This window comes from Coregonus lavaretus (assembly GCF_964263955.1).
Source record: "Coregonus lavaretus genome assembly, chromosome: 17".
In the NCBI taxonomy this organism is placed as follows: Eukaryota; Metazoa; Chordata; class Actinopteri; order Salmoniformes; family Salmonidae; genus Coregonus; species Coregonus lavaretus.
In genome coordinates, this window is record NC_140004.1 from 18,912,032 (window position 1) to 18,933,779 (window position 21,748).

Here is a 21,748-nt window from a genome sequence, read left to right on the forward strand (position 1 = left end):
GGGGGGATATAGGTAGCACACAGGAGGACATTTTTCTCAGTTGAGATAATTTCCTTTTGAATTTCTAACCAAATGTAAAATGTTCCTGTTTTGATTAATTTAATAGAGTGAGTTAGGTCTGCTCTATACCAAATTAGCATACCCCCTGAGTCCCTTCCCTGTTTCACACCTGGTAGTTTGGTGGATGGGACTACCAGCTCTCTGTAACCTAGAGGGCAACCAGTGGGTCCGTCTCCTCTATACCATGTCTCTGTGTGTTTGTTGCCGTTTGTGCTACTTATTTTCAAGTTGGCCATAAATATGCATGCAGTCGCTGTTTCAAGGAGCAAAATTAGCTCAGTACAGCGTTATCTTTCTATAGACACTGGCTACTTTCTGCATACTCTATACAATTAATTGCCTGCGAAGTGGATTCATGAAATTGTAAAGTGCGCAGATGTTCTCCTATTCATGTGGAACGTTAGTTTTCTCAACAGATGTTCCCAGTCACATTAAGTGAACTAGCATGCATTATTTTATGTTGTATTATACAGTACAATGGGTTTATATCACACAAAGATGAATCTTCTAGAATAGCCCTGCAGTCTAGTTTCAGGAGAGCACCACATATGTAAATTGAAGATACATTATGAATAGTTTGTTGTTTGAATGTTTACACACCATTGTTGTCATAGATAGCCTTCGTAACAGCTCAAACACTGTGTCTTCCAAGTTGTTGAGTGTTTTTTGGTGCTGTCCAGCCAGGTCCCAGTTGTCCAGTTGTAGAGGTAATTTGTTGTGTGTGTTGAATGTAACACAGCCTCCCCATGTTATGTTTTACAGGCTCAGGTTGAGGCTAAGAAGGAGCATGAGGGTGCCGTCCATCTGTTAGAGGTGAGTGTCAGGGCACTGGGGGGTGATGGGAGGTTGGCTGGCCGTGTTGTGTGTGTGTGTGTGTGTGTGTGTGTGTGTGTGTGTGTGTGTGTGTGTGTGTGTGTGTGTTGCGAGTGAGCGTGTCTGGTGTTGGAGTGTGTATGCGTCTGCCTGCCAGTCTGACATTTTCTACTCCTCTTAACTCTACTAGCTCAGTGTGTGAAACCCTGTGCACTCTGTTGAAGGTTGTGAATGTGGCATGCATAAAGACCAAGGCCAGGTGGAATAATAGATTCTTGCCCATTTTCACGTGATGACTTTATTGTGATGATTTGAAGTCTATAATGAATACCCATGTACAGTGAGGGTAAAAAGTATTTGATCCCCAGCTGATTTTGTACGTTTGCCTACTGACAAAGAAATTATCAATCTATAATTTTAATGGTAGGTTTATTTGAACAGTGAGAGACAGAATAACAACAAAAAAATCCAGAAAAACGCATGTCAAAAATCGTATAAATTGATTTGCATTTTAATGAGGGAAATAAGTATTTGACCCCCTCTCAATCAGAAAGATTTCTGGCTCCCAGGTGTCTTTTATACAGGTAACGAGCTGAGATTAGGAGCACACTCTTAAAGGGAGTGCTCCTAATCTCAGCTTGTTACCTGTATAAAAGACACCTGTCCACAGAAGCAATCAATCAATCAGATTCCAAACTCTCCACCATGGCCAAGACCAAAGAGCTCTCCAAGGATGTCAGGGACAAGATTGTAGACCTACACAAGGCTGGAATGGGCTACAAGACCATCGCCAAGCAGCTTGGTGAGAAGGTGACAACAGTTGGTGCGATTATTCGCAAATGGAAGAAACACAAAACAACTGTCAATCTCCCTCGGCCTGGGGCTCCATGCAAGATCTCACCTCGTGGAGTTGCAATGATCATGAGAACAGTGAGGAATCAGCCCAGAACTACACGGGAGGATCTTGTCAATGATCTCAAGGCAGCTGGGACCATAGTCACCAAGAAAACAATTGGTAACACACTACGCCGTGAAGGACTGAAATCCTGCAGCGCCTGCAAGGTGCCCCTGCTCAAGAAAGCACATATACATGCCCGTCTGAAGTTTCCCAATGAACATCTGAATGATTCAGAGGAGAACTGGGGAAAGTGTTGTGGTCAGATGAGACCAAAATGGAGCTCTTTGGCATCAACTCAACTCGCCGTATTTGGAGGAGGAGGAATGCTGCCTATGACCCCAAGAACATCATCCCCACCGTCAAACATGGAGGTGGAAACATTATGCTTTGGGGGTGTTTTTCTGCTAAGGGGACAGGACAACTTACCGCATCAAAGGGACGATAGACGGGGCCATGTACCGTCAAATCTTGGGTGAGAACCTCCTTGCCTCAGCCAGGGCATTGAAAATGGGTCGTGGATGGGTATTCCAGCATGACAATGACCCAAAACACACGGCCAAGGCAACAAAGGAGTGGCTCAAGAAGAAGCACATTAAGGTCCTGGAGTAGCCTAGCCAGTCTCCAGACCTTAACCCCATAGAAAATCTGTAGCTGAAGGTTCGAGTTGCCAAACGTCAGCCTCGAAACCTTTAATGACTTGGAGAAGATCTGCAAAGAGGAGTGGGACGAAATCCCTCCTGAGATGTGTGCAAACCTGGTGGCCAACTACAAGAAACGTCTGACCTCTCCTCTGTGATTGCCAACAAGGGTTTTGCCACCAAGTACTAAGTCATGTTTTGCAGAGGGGTCAAATACTTATTTCCCTAATTAAAATGCAAATCAATTCATAACATTTTTGACATGCGTTTTTCTGGATATTTTTTGTTGTGATTCTGTCTCTCACTGTTCAAATAAACCTACCATTAAAATGTATTTGTCAGTGGGCAAACATACAATATCAGCAGGGGATCAAACTTGTTTCCCTCACTGTAACTAGCAAGTGCAAAATAAGAACGTAACAGTGCTTTTGACATGACAAATTAGCTATTGTGTTTTTGTAAATGTGTATTCAGTATATTCAAACAGTGTTATATCCACATGCTGTACATCATTATTGATCATTATATTTTTTGATATTTGTGGTTGTTTATTATTGTTAATAACAAGTGATTTTGCATGAGTGCTACAGAAAATCTTCTGTTTTGATTTCAAGGTGTGTGTGAGTGTTCATGTGGAATTGTGCTTCTTTTCTTTTCACTGTGTTATTGGTGTGTGTTTTATGCATATACAGAACCACTTGGACAGCATGCAGGTATTTCAGAATTGTTTTTATTTACTTGATATTTTCATCTCTGCCTGTACAACAATCAGGGATATATCCCCCTAGTTTTCTTTGACTCTCTGGAAGTAAATGCTAATGGAATGACATTTCAGAATTGAATGTGGTATTGATTTGGGGATTAAATTGATTGTCATATTTTATGCGTACGTCAAACCAAGATTGCAGTCCATCAAGAGGTCATGCTGATTTTGATGGGAGATATTGCTTTAGATTTAGTTTCATTTTTAAACATGAGATTCAAGAGCTGAACAATGTCATATACTGGACATGAAACAATGGCCAGTCCTTTATTCATTGCTGAGGTTTTGTTGTTGTAGCTTGCTGTGGTGTTGTTGTATCAGTGCAGACAGAAACATTTTTCAGTTGTTGAAAGTGTGCTTTCCAAAGGCAAGGCTGTCCTTTCCATACAATGATGACTCATACTCGCCTGCTCCATTCAGCTTGACATCAAAGCATGTGCAAGCATCCACACTCCACTTGGCTCAGAGCCCGCTCTGCTTACCGGACAGACACTGGGGAGATGGTTTGTCACAGGACAGGACAGAGCAGGACAGAAGGTCTGGCTGGGACATAGGAGAGGCTCTTATCATCCCTCATTTTAGTTATGGCTTCATTCTAATGTCTGAGGGATTCTACTTAGATGCTGGCATAATGGAAACCATTTATATTATGAGGACGTTTTAACATTCTGATTTGACAAAAATAAGCAAAGACTTCCAGAGATAAAGAGGGAAAGTTTGATCCTATCATCCTGTTCTGACGAGTTAATTGTGGTTGGCGTTGCATGCAGTGCAATGTGTTTCTCTAGGCTGCTACAGTACTGGTCATACATCCAGGGGAGGGCTTTGAGATGGTGATAGGCTAATCACCCTCTGTGCTAATGCACCAACCCATTGAATCATATGCAGTGATTGCAAAGGTCACTCCTCCTCTAATAGCATGTTCACGCACTGACAAACAATAACTTGTCTGCATGAAAGTCACTCAGAGCTGAACAAAATGCCATAGACATCGTGCATTAGGCATCACTGTGCTTTCAGGAGTGCATGCAGCGAATGACATGGTAGCTTTAGCAACACTCTCAGGGTGGTCTGATGAACGGGCTGATTTGGGTTTATGTGATAAGGGGTTGTCTGTCTACATTTCATGGTTAGGCCTCCTGTAGTTCAGTTGGTAGAGCATGGCGCTTGCAACGCCAGGGTTGTGGGTTCGTTTCCCACGGGGGGCCAGTATGAAAAATGTATGCACTCAGTAACTGTAAGTCGCTCTGGATAAGAGCGTCTGCTAAATGACTAAAATGTAAAATGTAATGGTTAACACTGAACACTTACCCCTGCCCAAGAGCAGATCATGAGCTGGGCACCCCTGGGGTTTCTGCTAGGCCTGCCCGTGCTCCCATTGTACTATAGTCTCCTATCAACGGGCGGGTGTGTGGTTACAGACAGTATTTCACTGTAGAAAGCCAAGGATTTGACTGCATGGTTCTATGATGTTTTGAATTGCTCTTGCCCCTCTTTTGTCAGCTTCGTAACTCATGATGACTCTTGCCTTTATTTTACTATCTCTGTGCAATGAAGTTGAGGAGCATTCCCCGCGCTTTGAACACAGTGCAGTTTTTGGTATGCATACTTCCTCTTAGCAAGAGGCTGCTCTATAGAATAATGTGCATTAACTGTAGTCCTGCATGTGATCTGCATACTGTCACTAGTTTAGGTGTTTATGACTGGACTGTATTTTGCCTGATAGGAACTTTAAGGCGTCAACTCCCTTTTCTCTGTAAGGAATGAAACCCACGTTTTTAAAGACCAATATCTCATCCTACCTCATTTTATGTGTGTGTATTTAGATAAGTATACAGTGTTGGGTTTCAGATTTTCTCTTTCTCTCACTTTCTTTCCTTCTGTTACTTTCTCTCTTGTCTCTCGCTACATTTTTCTCCCTTTCTCCCTCTCTCTTTCTTTCTTTCTTTCTCTCCAACTCGATCTCTGTCGCCAGGCCAAAGTCCGAGAGCTGGAGGAGAAATGTCGGACACAGAGTGAGCAGTTCAACCTCCTGTCCAAAGAGCTGGAGAAGTTTCGGCTACAGACTGGAAAGTTTGATATCCTTGGCAGTGGCACCGATCCCTTAACTGTGCGTGAAACCCCCGGATCTCCCAACAAATCCCTCTCCCAGCTCCTCAACGGGTTGGCTGCCCCCACAGGGAAAGGTCAGAGGAATCTCAGAAGAGCTTTGTTTTTAGCTTGTCTGTGTACTGTAAGTCATCGACCACAGCCCATAGACAAGAATATCAATAATAATGTTATTTCCGTCATCTGTGAGCTGTATGTGGGAGGTGTGGTGAGTGTGGTGAAAGGAGTCAGGCGCAGGAGGGTAATCACCGAATACAGAGTTTATTCCTTCGTTGACACACAAATGCGCTCCAATAGCGATCAACGAAACAGGCACAGGGGAAACAAACATCCCTGGCAATTACACTGTAACGGAATCCAATAATACATAGGCACAGGGGGAAAATCTACCCTGGCAACACAATGTTATGAGTAGCTCCACCGAGCTACATTACTCTCACAATTAACAATCACCCACAAGGACAAGGGGGCAGAGGGAACACTTATACACAGACTAATTAGGGGATAGGAACCAGGTGTGTGTGATTGACAAGACGAGACAATTGTGATGATGATTGTGGCGGCAGTGGTTGGTAAGCCGGTGACGACTTACGCCGAAGCCTGCCCGAATGAGGGGATGCAGCCTCGGCCGAAGTCGTGACAGGAGGTTTGAACTGTTGAATCAGACAGTGGGAGCCGTAGAGAAAAACGATACCAGAGTACATTTTAAATAAACAATCCAGTATTATGAGGATGGGAAGAGAAACGTGCAGCTGCTCCTGAAATTGGAGATCTGGAAGGCCACGCTTGTGACGTACATGGATCAACATAGAACAAGTAGTGAAATAATCAATCATGGTACTGTATGACATAACCTTTACCACAGCTTGGCACATGCTTGTTGTTAACTTAAATAATTAAATACATGCCAAAAATACTGACCTTTACATTGGGCCTGTGCCAGGGATCTGACTCACCTTCTGATTACATAAGGATCTGTATTTTAGACCATGTTTTTAATAACACTAATGCAATTATGATTCTTATTTTTCTAATTGTTAATGGGTTGTATCCTGTGGTTTCTTGCAATGTTATATGGTATCATGTATTACTTTTATTGGTATCTTATCAAATGAAGTATGGATGATTGATGATGATGATGATGATGATGAATGGTGATAATGACAATCACGATGAAAAGGAGAAATAATAGTCTGTGATATATATATATATATATATATATAATTCATCATATATATACAGTGGGGGAAAAAAGTATTTAGTCAGCCACCAATTGTGCAAGTTCTCCCACTTAAAAATATGAGAGAGGCCTGTAATTTTCATCATAGGTACACATCAACTATGACAGACAAATTGAAAAAAAAAAATCCAGAAAATCACATTGTAGGATTTTTTATGAATTTATTTGCAAATTATGGTGGAAAATAAGTATTTGGTCACCTACAAACAAGCAAGATTTCTGGCTCTCACAGACCTGTAACTTCTTATTTAAGAGGCTCCTCTGTCCTCCACTCGTTACCTGTATTAATGGCACCTGTTTGAACTTGTTATCAGTATAAAAGACACCTGTCCACAACCTCAAACAGTCACACTCCAAACTCCACTATGGCCAAGACCAAAGAGCTGTCAAAGGACACCAGAAACAAAATTGTAGACCTGCACCAGGCTGGGAAGACTGAATCTGCAATAGGTAAGCAGCTTGGTTTGAAGAAATCAACTGTGGGAGCAATTATTAGGAAATGGAAGACATACAAGACCACTGATAATCTCCCTCGATCTGGGGCTCCACGCAAGATCTCACCCCGTGGGGTCAAAATGATCACAAGAACGGTGAGCAAAAATCCCAGAACCACACGGGGGGACCTAGTGAATGACCTGCAGAGAGCTGGGACCAAAGTAACAAAGCCTACCATCAGTAACACACTACGCCGCCAGGGACTCAAATCCTGCAGTGCAGACGTGTCCCCCTGCTTAAGCCAGTACATGTCCAGGCCCGTCTGAAGTTAGCTAGAGTGCATTTGGATGATCCAGAAGAGGATTGGGAGAATGGCATATGGTCAGATGAAACCAAAATATAACTTTTTGGTAAAAACTCAACTCGTCGTTTTGGAGGACAAAGAATGCTGAGTTGCATCCAAAGAACACCATACCTACTGTGAAGCATGGGAGTGGAAACATCATGCTTTGGGGCTGTTTTTCTGCAAAGGGACCAGGACGACTGATCCGTGTAAAGGAAAGAATGAATGGGGCCATGTATCGTGAGATTTTGAGTGAAAACCTCCTTCCATCAGCAAGGGCATTGAAGATGAAACGTGGCTGGGTCTTTCAGCATGACAATGATCCCAAACACACCGCCCGGGCAACGAAGGAGTGGCTTCGTAAGAAGCATTTCAAGGTCCTGGAGTGGCCTAGCCAGTCTCCAGATCTCAACCCCATAGAAAATCTTTGGAGGGAGTTGAAAGTCTGTGTTGCCCAGCGACAGCCCCAAAACATCACTGCTCTAGAGGAGATCTGCATGGAGGAATGGGCCAAAATACCAGCAACAGTGTGTGAACACCTTGTGAAGACTTACAGAAAACGTTTGACCTGTGTCATTGCCAACAAAGGGTATATAACAAAGTATTGAGAAACTTTTGTTATTGACCAAATACTTATTTTCCACCATCATTTGCAAATAAATTCATTAAAAATCCTACAATGTGATTTTCTGGAATTTTTTTTCTCATTTTGTCTGTCATAGTTGACATGTACCTATGATGAAAATTACAGGCCTCTCTCATCTTTTTAAGTGGGAGAACTTGCACAGTTGGTGGCTGACTAAATACTTTTTTTCCCCACTGTATATAGCACTCCATTTTGGATATTATTATTACTCACAGATAGAAATATGATTTTTAGCAGGTGCAGTCATATTTCAGATCGGAGCTGTTCCTTTGTTTTGCCCCCAGGCAATGAGAGTCCGCTGAGCAGATCTGTGATCTCTGAGTTCATCCGACCACTCCAGATCAGTGGGGACAAGCCGGAGCTCCTGTCTGTAAAGCCAACATTCCTCACCCACAGCAGCAGCCGAGCTGGCAGCTCCCAACGGGCCGTCCTCACCGAGGTGGGCCCTAATAGGTCCCCTACTAACACCGTCCATCTGCCTGTCCCTCCCTCCACTCATTCTAACTCAAACTAACCTCTCATTCAGTGTCATTCCATGTCAAGCCTCTGACATGAAAAATACTGTTCTTGAAATAGGAGAGTGCATGGATGGCCCTGATTTTATAGGCCTAATGGGGATGGACCTAAATAGTTTGCTTGCCCTTTCAAAATACTCCTCTGAAGATGGTAAAGAATTTATTACACTAATGTTACATAATTACAGCATTTATTACATGATTGCAAAATTGCTTCCTGTTATGAAAGTCTAAGCTGAAGTCCCACTCCGGTCGAAAGGCAGGACTGAGGAAACACAGTGAGGCAGAGAGGATGGGGTGTGACATGGCCGATCTATTTACTTTTACTCTCCTCTGCTGGGAGGATTGGCAGGTTTACCAAGTGTGTAAAGGAGAAGATTATAGGCACTGCTATCATGAAAGGCCAAATCAGTCTCACTGATTTCCACCATAGAGAGCATAAAATGGATTTAAATTGCATAAGCAAAACCTAGGGTCATCCTAAGAAAATAATATGATAAGCGAAAACAAAAAAACAATTGTATTTGGTTGTTACATCTCTCAAAGTTTGTTCTTTCTCACCAGATGGACAAAGAACTAAGCTCAACGACTAGGACCAAGAAGAGGTTCACAGGCAAGGTCCGTCTGTGCATTGCCCGCTACAGGTGAGTGGAGGGAGCTGCTTTGAGATGCCTTACACTACAGTGTCCTTTAAAAATGCATCCGTGCACAGCCCATTTCAGCAGTGTTTTCCACCCACAGTGTCCCACTGAGGTTTGAACTCACCTCTTAATAATGATGCAGTGCTCTGCTCTCACCAAACAAAATTGCCCAGAACAAAGGCAAATACATGAATGAAACCCAGTGCTGTCCACCCACACTGTTTCTCGCTTTTAGCATGTTGGAAAATGTTATATTTTATATTAGTTGTTTTAATGCAGCACTCAGCAATTCCCCTTTCACAGAGTCACATAAGGGTACTGCAGGGTTTGTGTCAAAATGTCAACTGTGCTTGGATTTGTTTGGAAATGGTTGGATGTGATTTAGCTAGGCAATGTTGTCAAATTTTGCCACAAGCTAATTGTCCATACACTGTTCCTAGTATTGTGCTTAATTATTGTCCCTTTTTGAACCTGGGTTTTGAACTTTATTTTTTAAAACCTGAATTCATCATCTAGCCTGAGATAATTAGCCTGAGACATTTCCAGTTGTGTTGGGTTCAGAGCAGCAACACTGTGAGTTCATCAGCTTGACTCTATTGTACTCTACTCTTTATTTCCCCTAGTTATAACCCCTGTAATGGGCCCAATGAGCATCCTGAGGCAGAGCTCCCCCTGGTGGCAGGGAAGTACCTCTATGTGTACGGGACCATGGATGATGACGGCTTCTATGAAGGTCTGATTTCTCACTGTATTTTACCCTCTCTTTGTTAGAAACCAATCCACATGATTAAAAAAATAATAATAATTTCAGAGCAGAATGATTGTGGTTGCTAAGAGATGGCATGGATTATGGGATGTATTTACTGTAAGGTAGATGAGACGAGGATTAGGCAGTTGTGGATCAATCAGTGCTAATATGGCTTTTACGATTGTCATCTCTTCACTGTACTGTGAGTGCTGTTGTCAATACTACTTACTGCTCTTCACAGTGAGTGTTGTTGTTAATACTCTCTCTGTTCCTCAGGAGAGCTGCTGGATGGACAGCAGGGCCTCGTCCCTTCCAACTTTGTGGACTTTGTTAAGGATGAGGAGATGCCTTCTGCTCAGCACAGGGACGGGGCCAAAGAGTCAGGCTACCTCAGTAGTAACCACAGCAGCCTGGGCTCCACAGGGCGGGGGAGCATGGGCCTGAGCAGCATCAGCAGCCTGCTGTCTGACAGTAAGCTGGACCCGGAGACCAGCCTAGAGAGAAATATGGAGAGAAACCTGGAGAGAAACCTGGGGAGTAACCTCAGTTCCACTTTGGGTTCCACTCACTGTTCCACTCTGGGCAGCAACATGGGTTCAACTCATGGGTCCACTCTGGGCAGCCACATGGGTTCCAGTCTGGGTTCCAGTCACGGTTCCACTGGCCTGGGTTCCAGTCTGAGCAGCACTCTGACTAGCCTGGGCAGCAGCAGCCTGGGCATGGACTTTCTGGGCTCCATGGGTTCCTGCAGCAATGGGACGGGGACCCTGGATGTCAGCATTGACGAGATTGGTGAAAACATCGTGCCTTACCCTCGCCGCATCAATCTGATCAAACAGCTGGCCAAGAGTGTGATCGTGTGCTGGGACCCTCCGGTGGTGCCGCCCGGCTGGGGCTCCATCAGTGGCTACAACGTCCTGGTGGACAAGGAGGTGAGGATGAGCGTGCCCTTTGGGGGCAGGACAAAGTCGCTCATTGAAAAGCTCAACCTGGACACCAACACCTACCGCATCTCGGTGCAGAGCATCACGGAGCGGGGCCCGTCTGACGAGCTACGCTGCACTCTGCTGGTGGGGAGGGACGTGGTGGTGGCTCCTTACTACCTGAGGGTGGACAACATCACACAGACCTCTGCTGAGCTCTCCTGGCAGCCTAGCAACAGCAACTACAGCCACACCATCTTCCTGAACGAGGCTGAGTATGACATGGTGAAGGCAGGGGCCTACAAGTACCAGTTCTTCCAACTGAAGCCCATGACTGTTTACAAGGTGAAGGCTGTGGCGCGGACACACCAGATGCCTTGGCAGCTGCCTTTGGAGCACAGAGAAAAGAGGGAGATCTCTGTGGACTTCTGCACCCAGCCTGCAGGTCAGCCCTCCTACTATCTCTCCCTCTCCCCCATCATTAAAACCCAAACTTAGTCATCAGGTGACATTTCACAAAGTTGAAAGAATTGCTTGGTGTGTAATGGATAGGTGTGTTGATGGATTGGTCTGCTTTCAGGTCTCCAAAATAGATGTATTCAGCATAACTGGCCTGATTGTTTGTCTCTTCATGGGTTATTGAGGATGCAGTGCAAGTGTAGTTAGTTCCTGCTGCTTCTGCTGCCTTTTGTATATCCAGCCTGCACAGCCGTATACTCTCACTGAGTTCTCCTGCTCTCAAAACCATTTCTGTCTGGAAAGCACCTGGAAATGTAGGGTAAACACAGCAATCTATTTACTTTTGCTCTGACAAGCTTTGAGCCCATTATATTTAAAACCTTGTACCTGACAGACATCAAAAGGCTCGCTTTCATATTTCTGTCATTTGTTTTGATTGCCCTCATGGATTTGTATGCGCTGGCTTTAATAAGAGATGCACACGCTAAAGATGGAGAAAAAAAAAATGTGATGAATAGACATCCAGGAAGCATTTGCTGAAGAAGGCTGCATATCATCAGAGGACAAGAGAGAAAACCAATTCCGGAGGGAAACTCTAGATGCCTAATGGGTGTAAATAGTGTGTGTTCTGTAGCTCTATGGGACTGGTCCCCTGAGACCACCCCCCCCCCCCCCCCTCCTGCTGCTGTGTGTGTGTGTGTGTGTGTGTGTGTGTGTGTGTGAGAGAGAGAGAGAGAGAGAGAGAGAGAGAGAGAGAGAGAGAGATTTAAATAAACTTTATTGGGTCTGGGAGCCCACCACACAATAAATACTCATACAAAACCGTAGTTACACATCAATTAAAAACACAACTCCAATTCCTCCTCCACAGTAACTAAACACAACATCCTCTGAATACCCCATATACTCATAAAAAGATCAATATTGTTGACAAGTTTATAATAGGCAAACTCAACCCTTATTCTCGCTGCCAACATTCCCTCCAGCATTCCCACCACATCCACAGACCCCTGTCCCCGAATACTGTTCTTTCGGGTCTTCCATATCGCTAATTTTGCTGCCCCTAACACAAAATTAAGCAACACAACTACACCTTTTTGGCTAAACCTCTACTTTGGCCCAAATATATACAGTTGAGAAGAGAAAACCTCTCCCAACGTTGAGAACCAATTAGTGATCAGGTCAATCATCCCGACCAACCTGGGACACTGTAAAAACAGATGTGCCAGAGTTTCAGACTCAGCACAGAATGGACACTCCTCCCCAACAGTAGGATCCAGGTGTACCAGATGCATGTTGGTGGCAATGGCTCCATGTATTATCCTCCACTGGAGGTCAGCTGTCCTCTTATCAATAGGCAGTTTGTATAATGATCGCCAACAGCCTTTTGGGGAGGCACCTGGACCAAGCACACCCGCCCACCTCGTCGATTTTACCCCTTCCAGGGAAGAGGCATGGGACACCTTTACACATATTCTGTACATGGCCTTCTTTCCCACCTCCTTGAACTCCCCCAGCTCCGGGGTATCAAAGGAAAGCAGCATCCCCACGTCCTCCTCGAATGCCCCCGCCGCAGCACTAACAATCAGTGCAGGGAACACATAATCCAGACCCTCCTTCCACCGATCAGAATTGGAAGTGTCAGTCACATACTGCAGATGAAGTACTGGCAAGGAGTCACAGACCTCAGCAACGACCTTCCTCAGTAGGCGAGACGATCGGATCCCCGCTCTATCTCCCAGCTCCTCCAACGACCTATTCCTGTTCCGCATCAGATGACCCAGCTTAGTACACCCCACACCTAACAGGCATGAACGTAGGCTAGCTGAACCCAGAACACGGGACTGGATGGCAGTGTTATGAAAAAGAGGCTCTTCAAAAAGCCACATCCCTGGTGGCGTGCAGGCCTTACGGGACTTGACCAGAACTCTCCAAGCCTGCATAACAGACTCATAAAATGGAGTCAGGCCAGGCAACTCACCCCCCTCCAGCTTTAAGAGGAAAAGGTGCTTGTCTAAGCCCAAACAGCCCGCTCTCCTCATCAATGTGTAGGCTGTGTCAACCCAGCTAGAACCGTCACTGTACAACAGTCTCTGTGCTGCTTGAAGCCGGAATGCCATGATCCTGGAAGAAATGTCCACCAGGCCTTGCCCACCCTCGTGCAGTGGCAAGTACAGGGCTGAAGCTTTAATCCAATGTTGTCCAGACCAGAAGAAATTGACAAGGGTCCTCTGAAGCTCTTGTATCAGACCCTTTGGTGGCTGCAAAATCATTAGTCTGTGCCACAGGGTAGAGGCAGCAAGATTATTAGCTACCAGTACCCTTCCCCTATAAGACAGCTGGGGCAGCACCCATTTCCATCTTGACAGTCTGGCACACACTTTCTCCACTACACCCTCCCAGTTCTTTTTCTGAAAGACATCGGAGCCTAGAAAAAACCCCAAAGTCTTCATCCCATCTCTGCCCCACTGAAGCCCCCCTGGTAACCGTGGAGTGGACCCCATCTGAAGCTGGCCTGCCCACAGCGCTTCACTCTTTCCCCAATTGACTCTAGCTGAGGAGGCCCCCTCATACACCTTTAAAGCATTTGAGAGAACCTTAACATCCTCACCCCCTGTAATAAAAACTGTCACGTCATCTGCATACGCAGACAGTGCTATCGTGGGACCCTTCCTAACCCCTGGCACAGAGAAACCAGTAAGCCTCGCTCTTAAAAAACAAAGCATTGGTTCAATCGCCAGACTATATAACTGCCCTGAAATTGGGCATCCCTGCCTGATGCCCCTTTGGACAGGGATGGAGCAACTCAAACCACCCCCCACCTTCACCATACACGAGGCCCCAGCATACAGTAAATTCATCCAAGACAAAAAAACATCCCCAAACCCAAAGGCTTTCATTGTTTTAAACAAGTACTGGTGGTCCACACGATCAAAAGCCTTCTCCTGATCCAAAAAAAGTAAACCCACATTTACATCAGACAGTTTACAAATGTCTAAAACATCTCTTATTAGAAACAAGTTGTCAACAATAGAGCGATCAGGTACACAGTAGGACTGGTCCTTGTGGACCAACAATCCTAGATACTCTTTCAACCTGTTTGAGAGACATTTAGAAACAATTGTATATTCTGCACACAGCAAAGCAACAGGTCTCCAATTTTTTATGAGAGCCAAATCCCCCCTTTTTTGGCAACAGTGAAAGTACCGCACGTTGACAAGATACAGGAAGAGAGCCCTCATGAAAAGATTCACACACCACTTCATAAAAATCCTCCCCAATAGACCCCCAAAAGTGCTTATAAAACTCAGATGGTAAACCATCAATGCCAGGGGCTCGGCCTGTTGAGAGCTGCATAACTGCTGTGGACAGCTCTTGCAGTGTAATGTCAGAGTCCAATGCGACTCTTTGCTCAGGTCCCAATTGAGGAAGACCGTGTAACAACTGTTCAGTACACAGAGAGTCACGATCCTCCGCCTTATAGAGGACAGAATAGAAATCCACGGCATGTTGACGCATTTCACTGTCATCCGTGGTCACCTTCCCATCAGGGAGACGAAGGCAGACCATCTGTTTACGTTGCAATGTCGACTGTCCTAGGTTAAAAAAAAAGCACTAGGAGCATCCATATCCTTGAGGGAAGCGAAACGAGACCTAATCAAGGCACCCTTCACTCTTTCATGCAGAAACGACCTCAGTTCATGTTTCTTGTCCTGTAAGTTCATGACTAGTCCGGGGTGAGCAACTTCAATTCAATAGATTTTATGTCCTGTTCAAGGGCCCTGATAGTCTCTTTAACTTCAATTCGAGACAGAGCAGTATACTGTTGACAAAATAATCGTATTTGGGCCTTCCCAACCTCCCACCATTGTCTCAAGGACTCAATATTCCCTTTTGTAACCCTCCATTTCTCCCAAAACAACAAAAACCTTTCCCAAAACATGACATCATGTAACAATTTAACATTAAAATACCAAAAAGATGATGACCTTCATGGACAGGACAAGTGAATATCAACAGTGACAATATGGTGATCAGAGAAACCCACAGGAGTAATGTCACACCTTCCAAACCTACTACAGTATTGCTCAGATACATACAACCTGTCTAACCATGCTGCACTGACATGACCTTCATTAACTTTCAGCCATGTGTACTGCCTATCTTTTGCATTCCTTACTCTCCACACATCAGAAAGCTCAAACTCAGTTAACAGACCAGACAGGCAAGTGGCTGACCGCAGATGAGGTTCTTCAGCGGTGCGATCAACAGTAAAATCCACTGTACAGTTCCAGTCCCCCCCTAAAACCATACACCCTTCTTGGTCACACTGTCTTAAGGTTTCCTTTATTTTATCAAAACCAACAATACACTCTGTACCCTCATTAGGAGCATAAACATAAAAAATAAAATAAAAAAATAAAAACATAACATCCACCTTGACCAATAAAACCCGACCCTTGACAATCTCTGTTGTAGATACCACAGGCACCCCTAAGCCTGAAGAAAACAAGATTGCCACCCCAGCACTGAAATTAGTACCATGACTGAGTATATGCTGCCCCTCCCACCACATACCCCAGTCAACCTAATTTTCATCACTGTGTCTCTTGTAGGAAAACTACATTAAGCCTTTTCTGTTTTATTACTTCTAATACCCAAGCCCTCTTATTCCTGTCCCTTCCCCCATTAATATTGAGAGAACCTACCCTTAGTACCTCCATATAGAAAATAAAAAGGAAAAGCAGAAGAAACCACAGAGAAACCAGACAAAGAGAATATAACACCCTATGAGGCATAATCATCATCATTATTTAAATGTTCTCTTAACCTGACCACGTTTCCCACCACCTTTTGCTGCTGCAACAGCAGTAACACATTTCCTCAAGCGAAACCGCTTCTTCTCACTCAACTGGTCTAACCCCACCGTCTTCTGTAACATCACAGCTGACCTCACAAATTTATCAACATCAAAATAATCTGCCAATTTGACAGATTTCCCAAAAGTCTGATCAAGAAACCCATTTACCTCCTCTAGATCGTAAATTGAGTCCTCACCAGCTGATATCATATCAAGAGCGATATCCATATCCTTCTCCTGATCCTCCTCAACTGAGGCCACAGACCACTGACTCTTCTACCACATCCCTTTCAACTCTCCCCACTTGCACCCCATCACTCGTACCAGGCATCTCATCCACTACCTGGGAGACTAGCCCCACCTGAACCCCATTACTTGTAGTGGGCATCTCCTCCACTACCTGGGAGACTAGCCCCACCTGAACCCCATTACTCGTAGTGGGCATCTCCTCCACTACCTGGGAACCTAGCTCCACATGAACCCCCCCCCCCCTGTACCTCAGCACTCATAGTGGGCATCTCCTCCACTACCTGGGAGATTAGCTCCCACATGAACCCTCTCCTGTAACCCATTACTTGTAGTGGGCATCTCCTCCACTACCTGGGAGATTAGCTCCACATGAACCCCCTCCTGTACCCCTGCACTCGTACTGGGCACCTCCTCACCAGTCTGAGGAAATGGCCCTTCAGATCCATCCTTACCTTCTACAACAATATTTTTCTGCTGCATAACATTTCCCTCTGGTACAAGTTGCAACTCTGTGCCCTCAACACGGACAACTTGTTCCTCAGCAACAGATGCTTGTGGCTGCTCTACCGCTGTCAGCCCACCTCTCCCTACATCAGTGGGCCCAGGCATTATGAGGACCACCTGCGCCCCTCCCTCTGCCTTCTCCCTTTTCGGGCAAGCATGTCGCTTATGACCAACATCCCCACACTCAACACTGTTGACTACCCGTACTAGCATAAGCCATATACAGTCTATTGTCATACTTGACTTTAAACGCTAACTCCAAAGTCTGCTCTGGTGAGTCCAAAAACATAAACACCTGTCGCCGAAACGACATAACCTGTTTCAACTCCGGGTGTTTGCAACCCAATGGGACAACCTTAATTGAACTTGCAAACTTCCCAAAGCGCAATAACTCGCGCTCCAATAAACGGCGGTACATTTGATATCGTTACCCTTGTTGACGGAGAAAAAAGCGGCGTAACTTGAATAAACATTCCTTTAAGAAGTACGCCATCCTCAACCATACGATCAACAAGGCGCTCTTCTTTAAGAAATACCACCACCGCTTTATTCATCCGTGACGCATAAGCAACATTCTCATATCCTACTTTCTCTCCTACGGCGACCAGAACCTCCTCCACCGTGACAGTAGCTTCAGTAACACACCTAAAGCCGTGCCGAAGTGACAGGGACGGCGTCCCCATTCGGGCCGCCATCCCCACCAAAATCAGCGTAATTTCGACACGAAAAACAATATACTTAATTCTACCACAACAAGAAAATATAAATAATAACCTTAATCATGCATAGAAGAAAAAAAGGATAGGAGAGAGAGAGAGAGAGAGAGAGAGAGAGAGAGAGAGAGAGAGAGAGAGAGAGAGAGAGAGAGAGAGAGAGAGAGAGAGAGAGAGAGAGAGAGAGAGAGAGAGAGAGAGAGAGAGAGAGAGAGAGAGAGAGAGAGAGAGAGAGAGAGAGAGAGAGAGAGAGAGAGAGAGAGAGAGAGAGAGAGAGAGAGAGAGAGAGAGAGAGATCAATGATTTCCCTATGTTGTCTGGACATCAGTAATCAGTCCCACTAAAAAGGAAAATCAATGTGTGTCTAAAGAACAAGCTTGCTAACTCCAACTGTACATTTTTGCAAAACTGAAATTAATTGAGCTGAGCTGAATGTACTGACTAGCCCTGCTGTGTGTGAGTGACTGCTTGACTCTAGTGGAAGGGAGTTGGTCAGGAAGAGGAGGATGAGGTGTGAGGGAGGGGACAGGACAGGAGGGACAGCTGTACTAGGAGCTGTGTGTGTGTGAAGGGAGCAGGGAAGGGGGGGGGCTTATTGCCGGGAACACAGTGGGCCTTGACCTCACAATGTGATGGTGGCGCTTGATAAGATAAAGACAACATTTGAGAATGTATCTTGTTCCTGAGGATAAAGTCACCAGTTACATGATCCACTTTGTGCCCTCTGCCGTGTCATAACGTATTCCAGTCCTCTCTCCATTGATGTTTTTGATGCCACCATCCCTCCTTCGTCTTTATGTTCAGTAATTTCCTATTTAATACTGGAGCTTGGAACATGTTAGAATCACTGAGGTAATAATGTCTGTTGTCCACAGTGTGACTGGGTGTGAGCTCATCACATGGTCTGTTTTTAAACTCATTGAACTCAGAGAGGCACCTGGAGCAGACTGTCTCAGCATCAGCCTTTAACACTAGTGTCTAGAGGGAGGTTGGTTTTGTACATGGCATTTATCTTGTTCCTGAGGATAAAGTCACCAGTTACATGATCTACTTTGTGCCCTCTGCCGTGTCATAAGGTATTCCAGTCCTCTCTCATTGATGTCTTTGATGCCACCGTCCCTCCTTTGAGGATAATGCATGCCACATGTTGAGTTCCAACCAGGACCACTGCTTATCCAGAGAACAGAGATGGTTAGAAATAACTTGATGTATCATGCAACCTAAATGTCATACAAGGGTTCATGCAAGGGTTATTCATCTTAGTTGTTTTTCTCTGCATGAGTGTACATAGATGGATGGGTTACACTGACAGGATTTAAATGCACATTTGAGCTCTCACCGACATTCATGCTTTATAATAGTCATAGTTTAATGACTAAAACAGCTGAATGCTCAGAATGTCTACTGCTGAGTCCTCCTCTTCAGAAAGGGGTATACAAGGTAGGTATATCTGCTGACACTCATCTAGTGGAGAGATGTGATTAAGATGTATTGATGCACATTATCAGATGGTGCTAAGCTCTGCTCTTCACTGCTCTGCTCTGCACTTCACTGCTCTGCACTTCACTGATTTTCTCTGCTCTTCACTGCTCTGTTCTTCACTGCTCTGCTCTGCCCTTCACTGCTCTGCTCTGCTCTACTCTGCCCGTCACTGCTCTGCTCTTCACTGCTCTGTTTTTCACTGCTCTGCTCTGCTCTGCTCTACTCTGCCCTTCACTGCTCTGCCCTTCACTGCTCTGCCTTTCACTTCTCTGCTCTGCTCTTCACTGCTCTGCTCTGCAATAAATAGTGCTGAATGGACAGCTGACTGCCTCTGTATGACTGCGCGTGTGTGCATGCGTGTGCGTGTGTGTCTGCCGGGCACTGGCAGCTCAGCACAGCATGTTGGTTAGCACACAGCAGAGGCAGCAGAGGTAGACGGACTGTGAAAACCAACCTGACTGTCACTGGGTGCTCTGAGGAATACACTACATGGCCAAAAGTATGTGGACAACCCTTCAAATTAGTGGATTCGGCCATTTCAGCCACACCCGTTGCTGACAGGTGTATACAATCGAGCACACAGCCATGCAATCTCCATAGACAAATATTGGCAGTAGAATGGCCCATACTGAAGCGCTCAGTAACTTTCAACGTGGTACCTTCATAAGATGCCACCTTTCCAACAAGTCAGTTCGTAAAATGTATGCACTGCTAGAGCTGCCCCGGTCAACTGTAAGTGATGTTATTGTGAAGTGGAAACGTCTAGAAGCAACAACGGCTCAGCCACGAAGTGGTAGACCACAAAAGCTCACAGAATGGGACCGCAGGGTGCTCAAGCGTGTAGCGGTTGCAACACTCAATACCGAGTTCCAAACTGCCTCTGGAAGCAACGTCAGCACAATAACTGTTCGTCAATAGCTTCATGAAATGGGTTTCCATGGCCGATCAGCCGCACACAAGCCTAAGATCACCATGCGCAATGCCAAGCGTCGGCTGGAGTGGTATAAAGCTTGCCGCCATTGGACTCTGGAGCACTGGAAACGCGTTCTCTGGAGTGATGAATCACGCGTCACCATCTGGCAGTCCGACTGACGAATCTGGGTTTGGCGGATGCCAGGAGAACGCTACCTGCCCGAATGCATAGTGCCAACTGTAAAGTTTGGTGGAGGAGGAATAATGGTCTGTGGCTGTTTTTCATGGTTCTGGCTAGGCCCCTTAGTTTCTGTGAAGGGAAATCTTAACGCTACAGCATAAAATGACATTCTAGATTATTCTGTGCTTCCAACTTTGTGGCAACAGTTTGGGGAAGGCCCTTTCCTGTTTCAGCATGACAATGCCCCCGTGCACAAAGCGAGGTCCATACAGAAATGGTTTGTCGAGATTGGTGTGGAAGAACTTGACTTGACTGCACAGAGCCCTGACCTCAACCCCATCAAACACCTTTGGGATGAATTGGAACGCCGACTGCGAGCCAGGCCTATTCTCCCAACATCAGTGCACGACCTCACTAATGCTCTTGTGGCTGAATGGAAGCAAGTCCCCGCAGCAATGTTCCAACATCTAGAGGAAAGCCTTCCCAGAAGAGTGGAGGATGTTATAGAAGCAAAGGGGGACCAACTCCATATTAATGCCCTTGATTTTGAAATGAGATGTTTGACGAGCAGGTGTCCACATACTTTTGGCCATGTAGTGTATGTTTGCAGAAATACTGACAGCATGATATTACACCAATAGACATACATACAGTGCATTCATAAAAGTATTCAGACTCCTGGATTTTTTAAAACCTTTTTGTTACGTTACAGCCTTATTCTAAAATTGATTTAAATTGTTGTTTTTTTCTCATCAATCTACACACAATACCCCATGCATACACACACACGATAACATGCGCACTATACACACACGTACACATGGATTTTGTAGTGTAGATATGTGGTAGTGGTGGTGTGAAATCTGTGAATGTATTGTCATGTTTTTAAAATTGTATGAACTGCCTTAATTTTGCTGGACACCAGGAAGAGTAGCTGCTGCCTTGGCAACTAATGGGGATCCATAATAAATACAAATACAAATGTCAAAGTGAAAACAGGTTTTTAAAATGTTTTGCAAATTCAAGTCGGGGCTCTGGCTGGGCCACTCAAGGATATTCAGAGACTTGTCCCGAAGCTACTCCTGCATTGTCTTGGCTGTGTGCTTACGGTCGTTGTCCTGTTGGAAGGTGAACCTTCGCCCCAGTCTGAGGTCTTGAGCGCTCTGGAGCAGGTTTTCATCAAGGATCTCTCTGTACTTTTCTCTGTTCATCTTTCCTTTGATCCTGACTAGTCACTCACTGTCTGCCGCTGAAAAATATAGCAAGATGCTGCCACCACCATGCTTCACCGTAGGGATGGTGCCAGGTTTCCCCCAGACGTGATGCTTGGCCTTCTGGCCAAAGAGTTCAATCTTGGTTTCATCAGTCCAGGGAATCTTGTTTCTCAGGGTCTGCGAGTCCTTTAGGTGTTTTTTGGCAAACTCCAAGCAGGCTGTCATGTGCCTTTTACTGAGGAGTGGCTTCCGTCTGGCCACTGTACCATAAAGGCCTGATAGGTGGAGTGCTGCAGAGATGGTTCTCCTTTTGGAAGGTTCTCCCATCTCCAAAGAGGAACTCTGGAGCACTGTCAGAGTGACCATTGGGTTCTTGGTCACCTCCCTGACCAAGGCCCTTC

At 45.3% G+C, this 21,748-nt stretch overlaps 1 protein-coding gene across 1 annotated transcript in view; it reads left to right on the forward strand.

Moving 5' to 3' along the window:
• rimbp2b (RIMS binding protein 2b) overlaps window positions 1-21,748 on the forward strand; it is a gene marked incomplete at its 3' end in the record, with an annotated part of 123,389 nt that overhangs the window by 84,479 nt on the left and 17,162 nt on the right. The window contains exons 6-13 of the mRNA XM_084180820.1: window positions 823-873; window positions 3,102-3,122; window positions 5,148-5,358; window positions 8,230-8,384; window positions 9,025-9,104; window positions 9,725-9,834; window positions 10,126-10,348; window positions 10,535-11,217. Of these exons, the coding sequence (XP_084036946.1) occupies window positions 823-873; window positions 3,102-3,122; window positions 5,148-5,358; window positions 8,230-8,384; window positions 9,025-9,104; window positions 9,725-9,834; window positions 10,126-10,348; window positions 10,535-11,217 (1,534 nt within the window). The remainder of the gene's footprint in view (window positions 1-822; window positions 874-3,101; window positions 3,123-5,147; window positions 5,359-8,229; window positions 8,385-9,024; window positions 9,105-9,724; window positions 9,835-10,125; window positions 10,349-10,534; window positions 11,218-21,748) is intronic.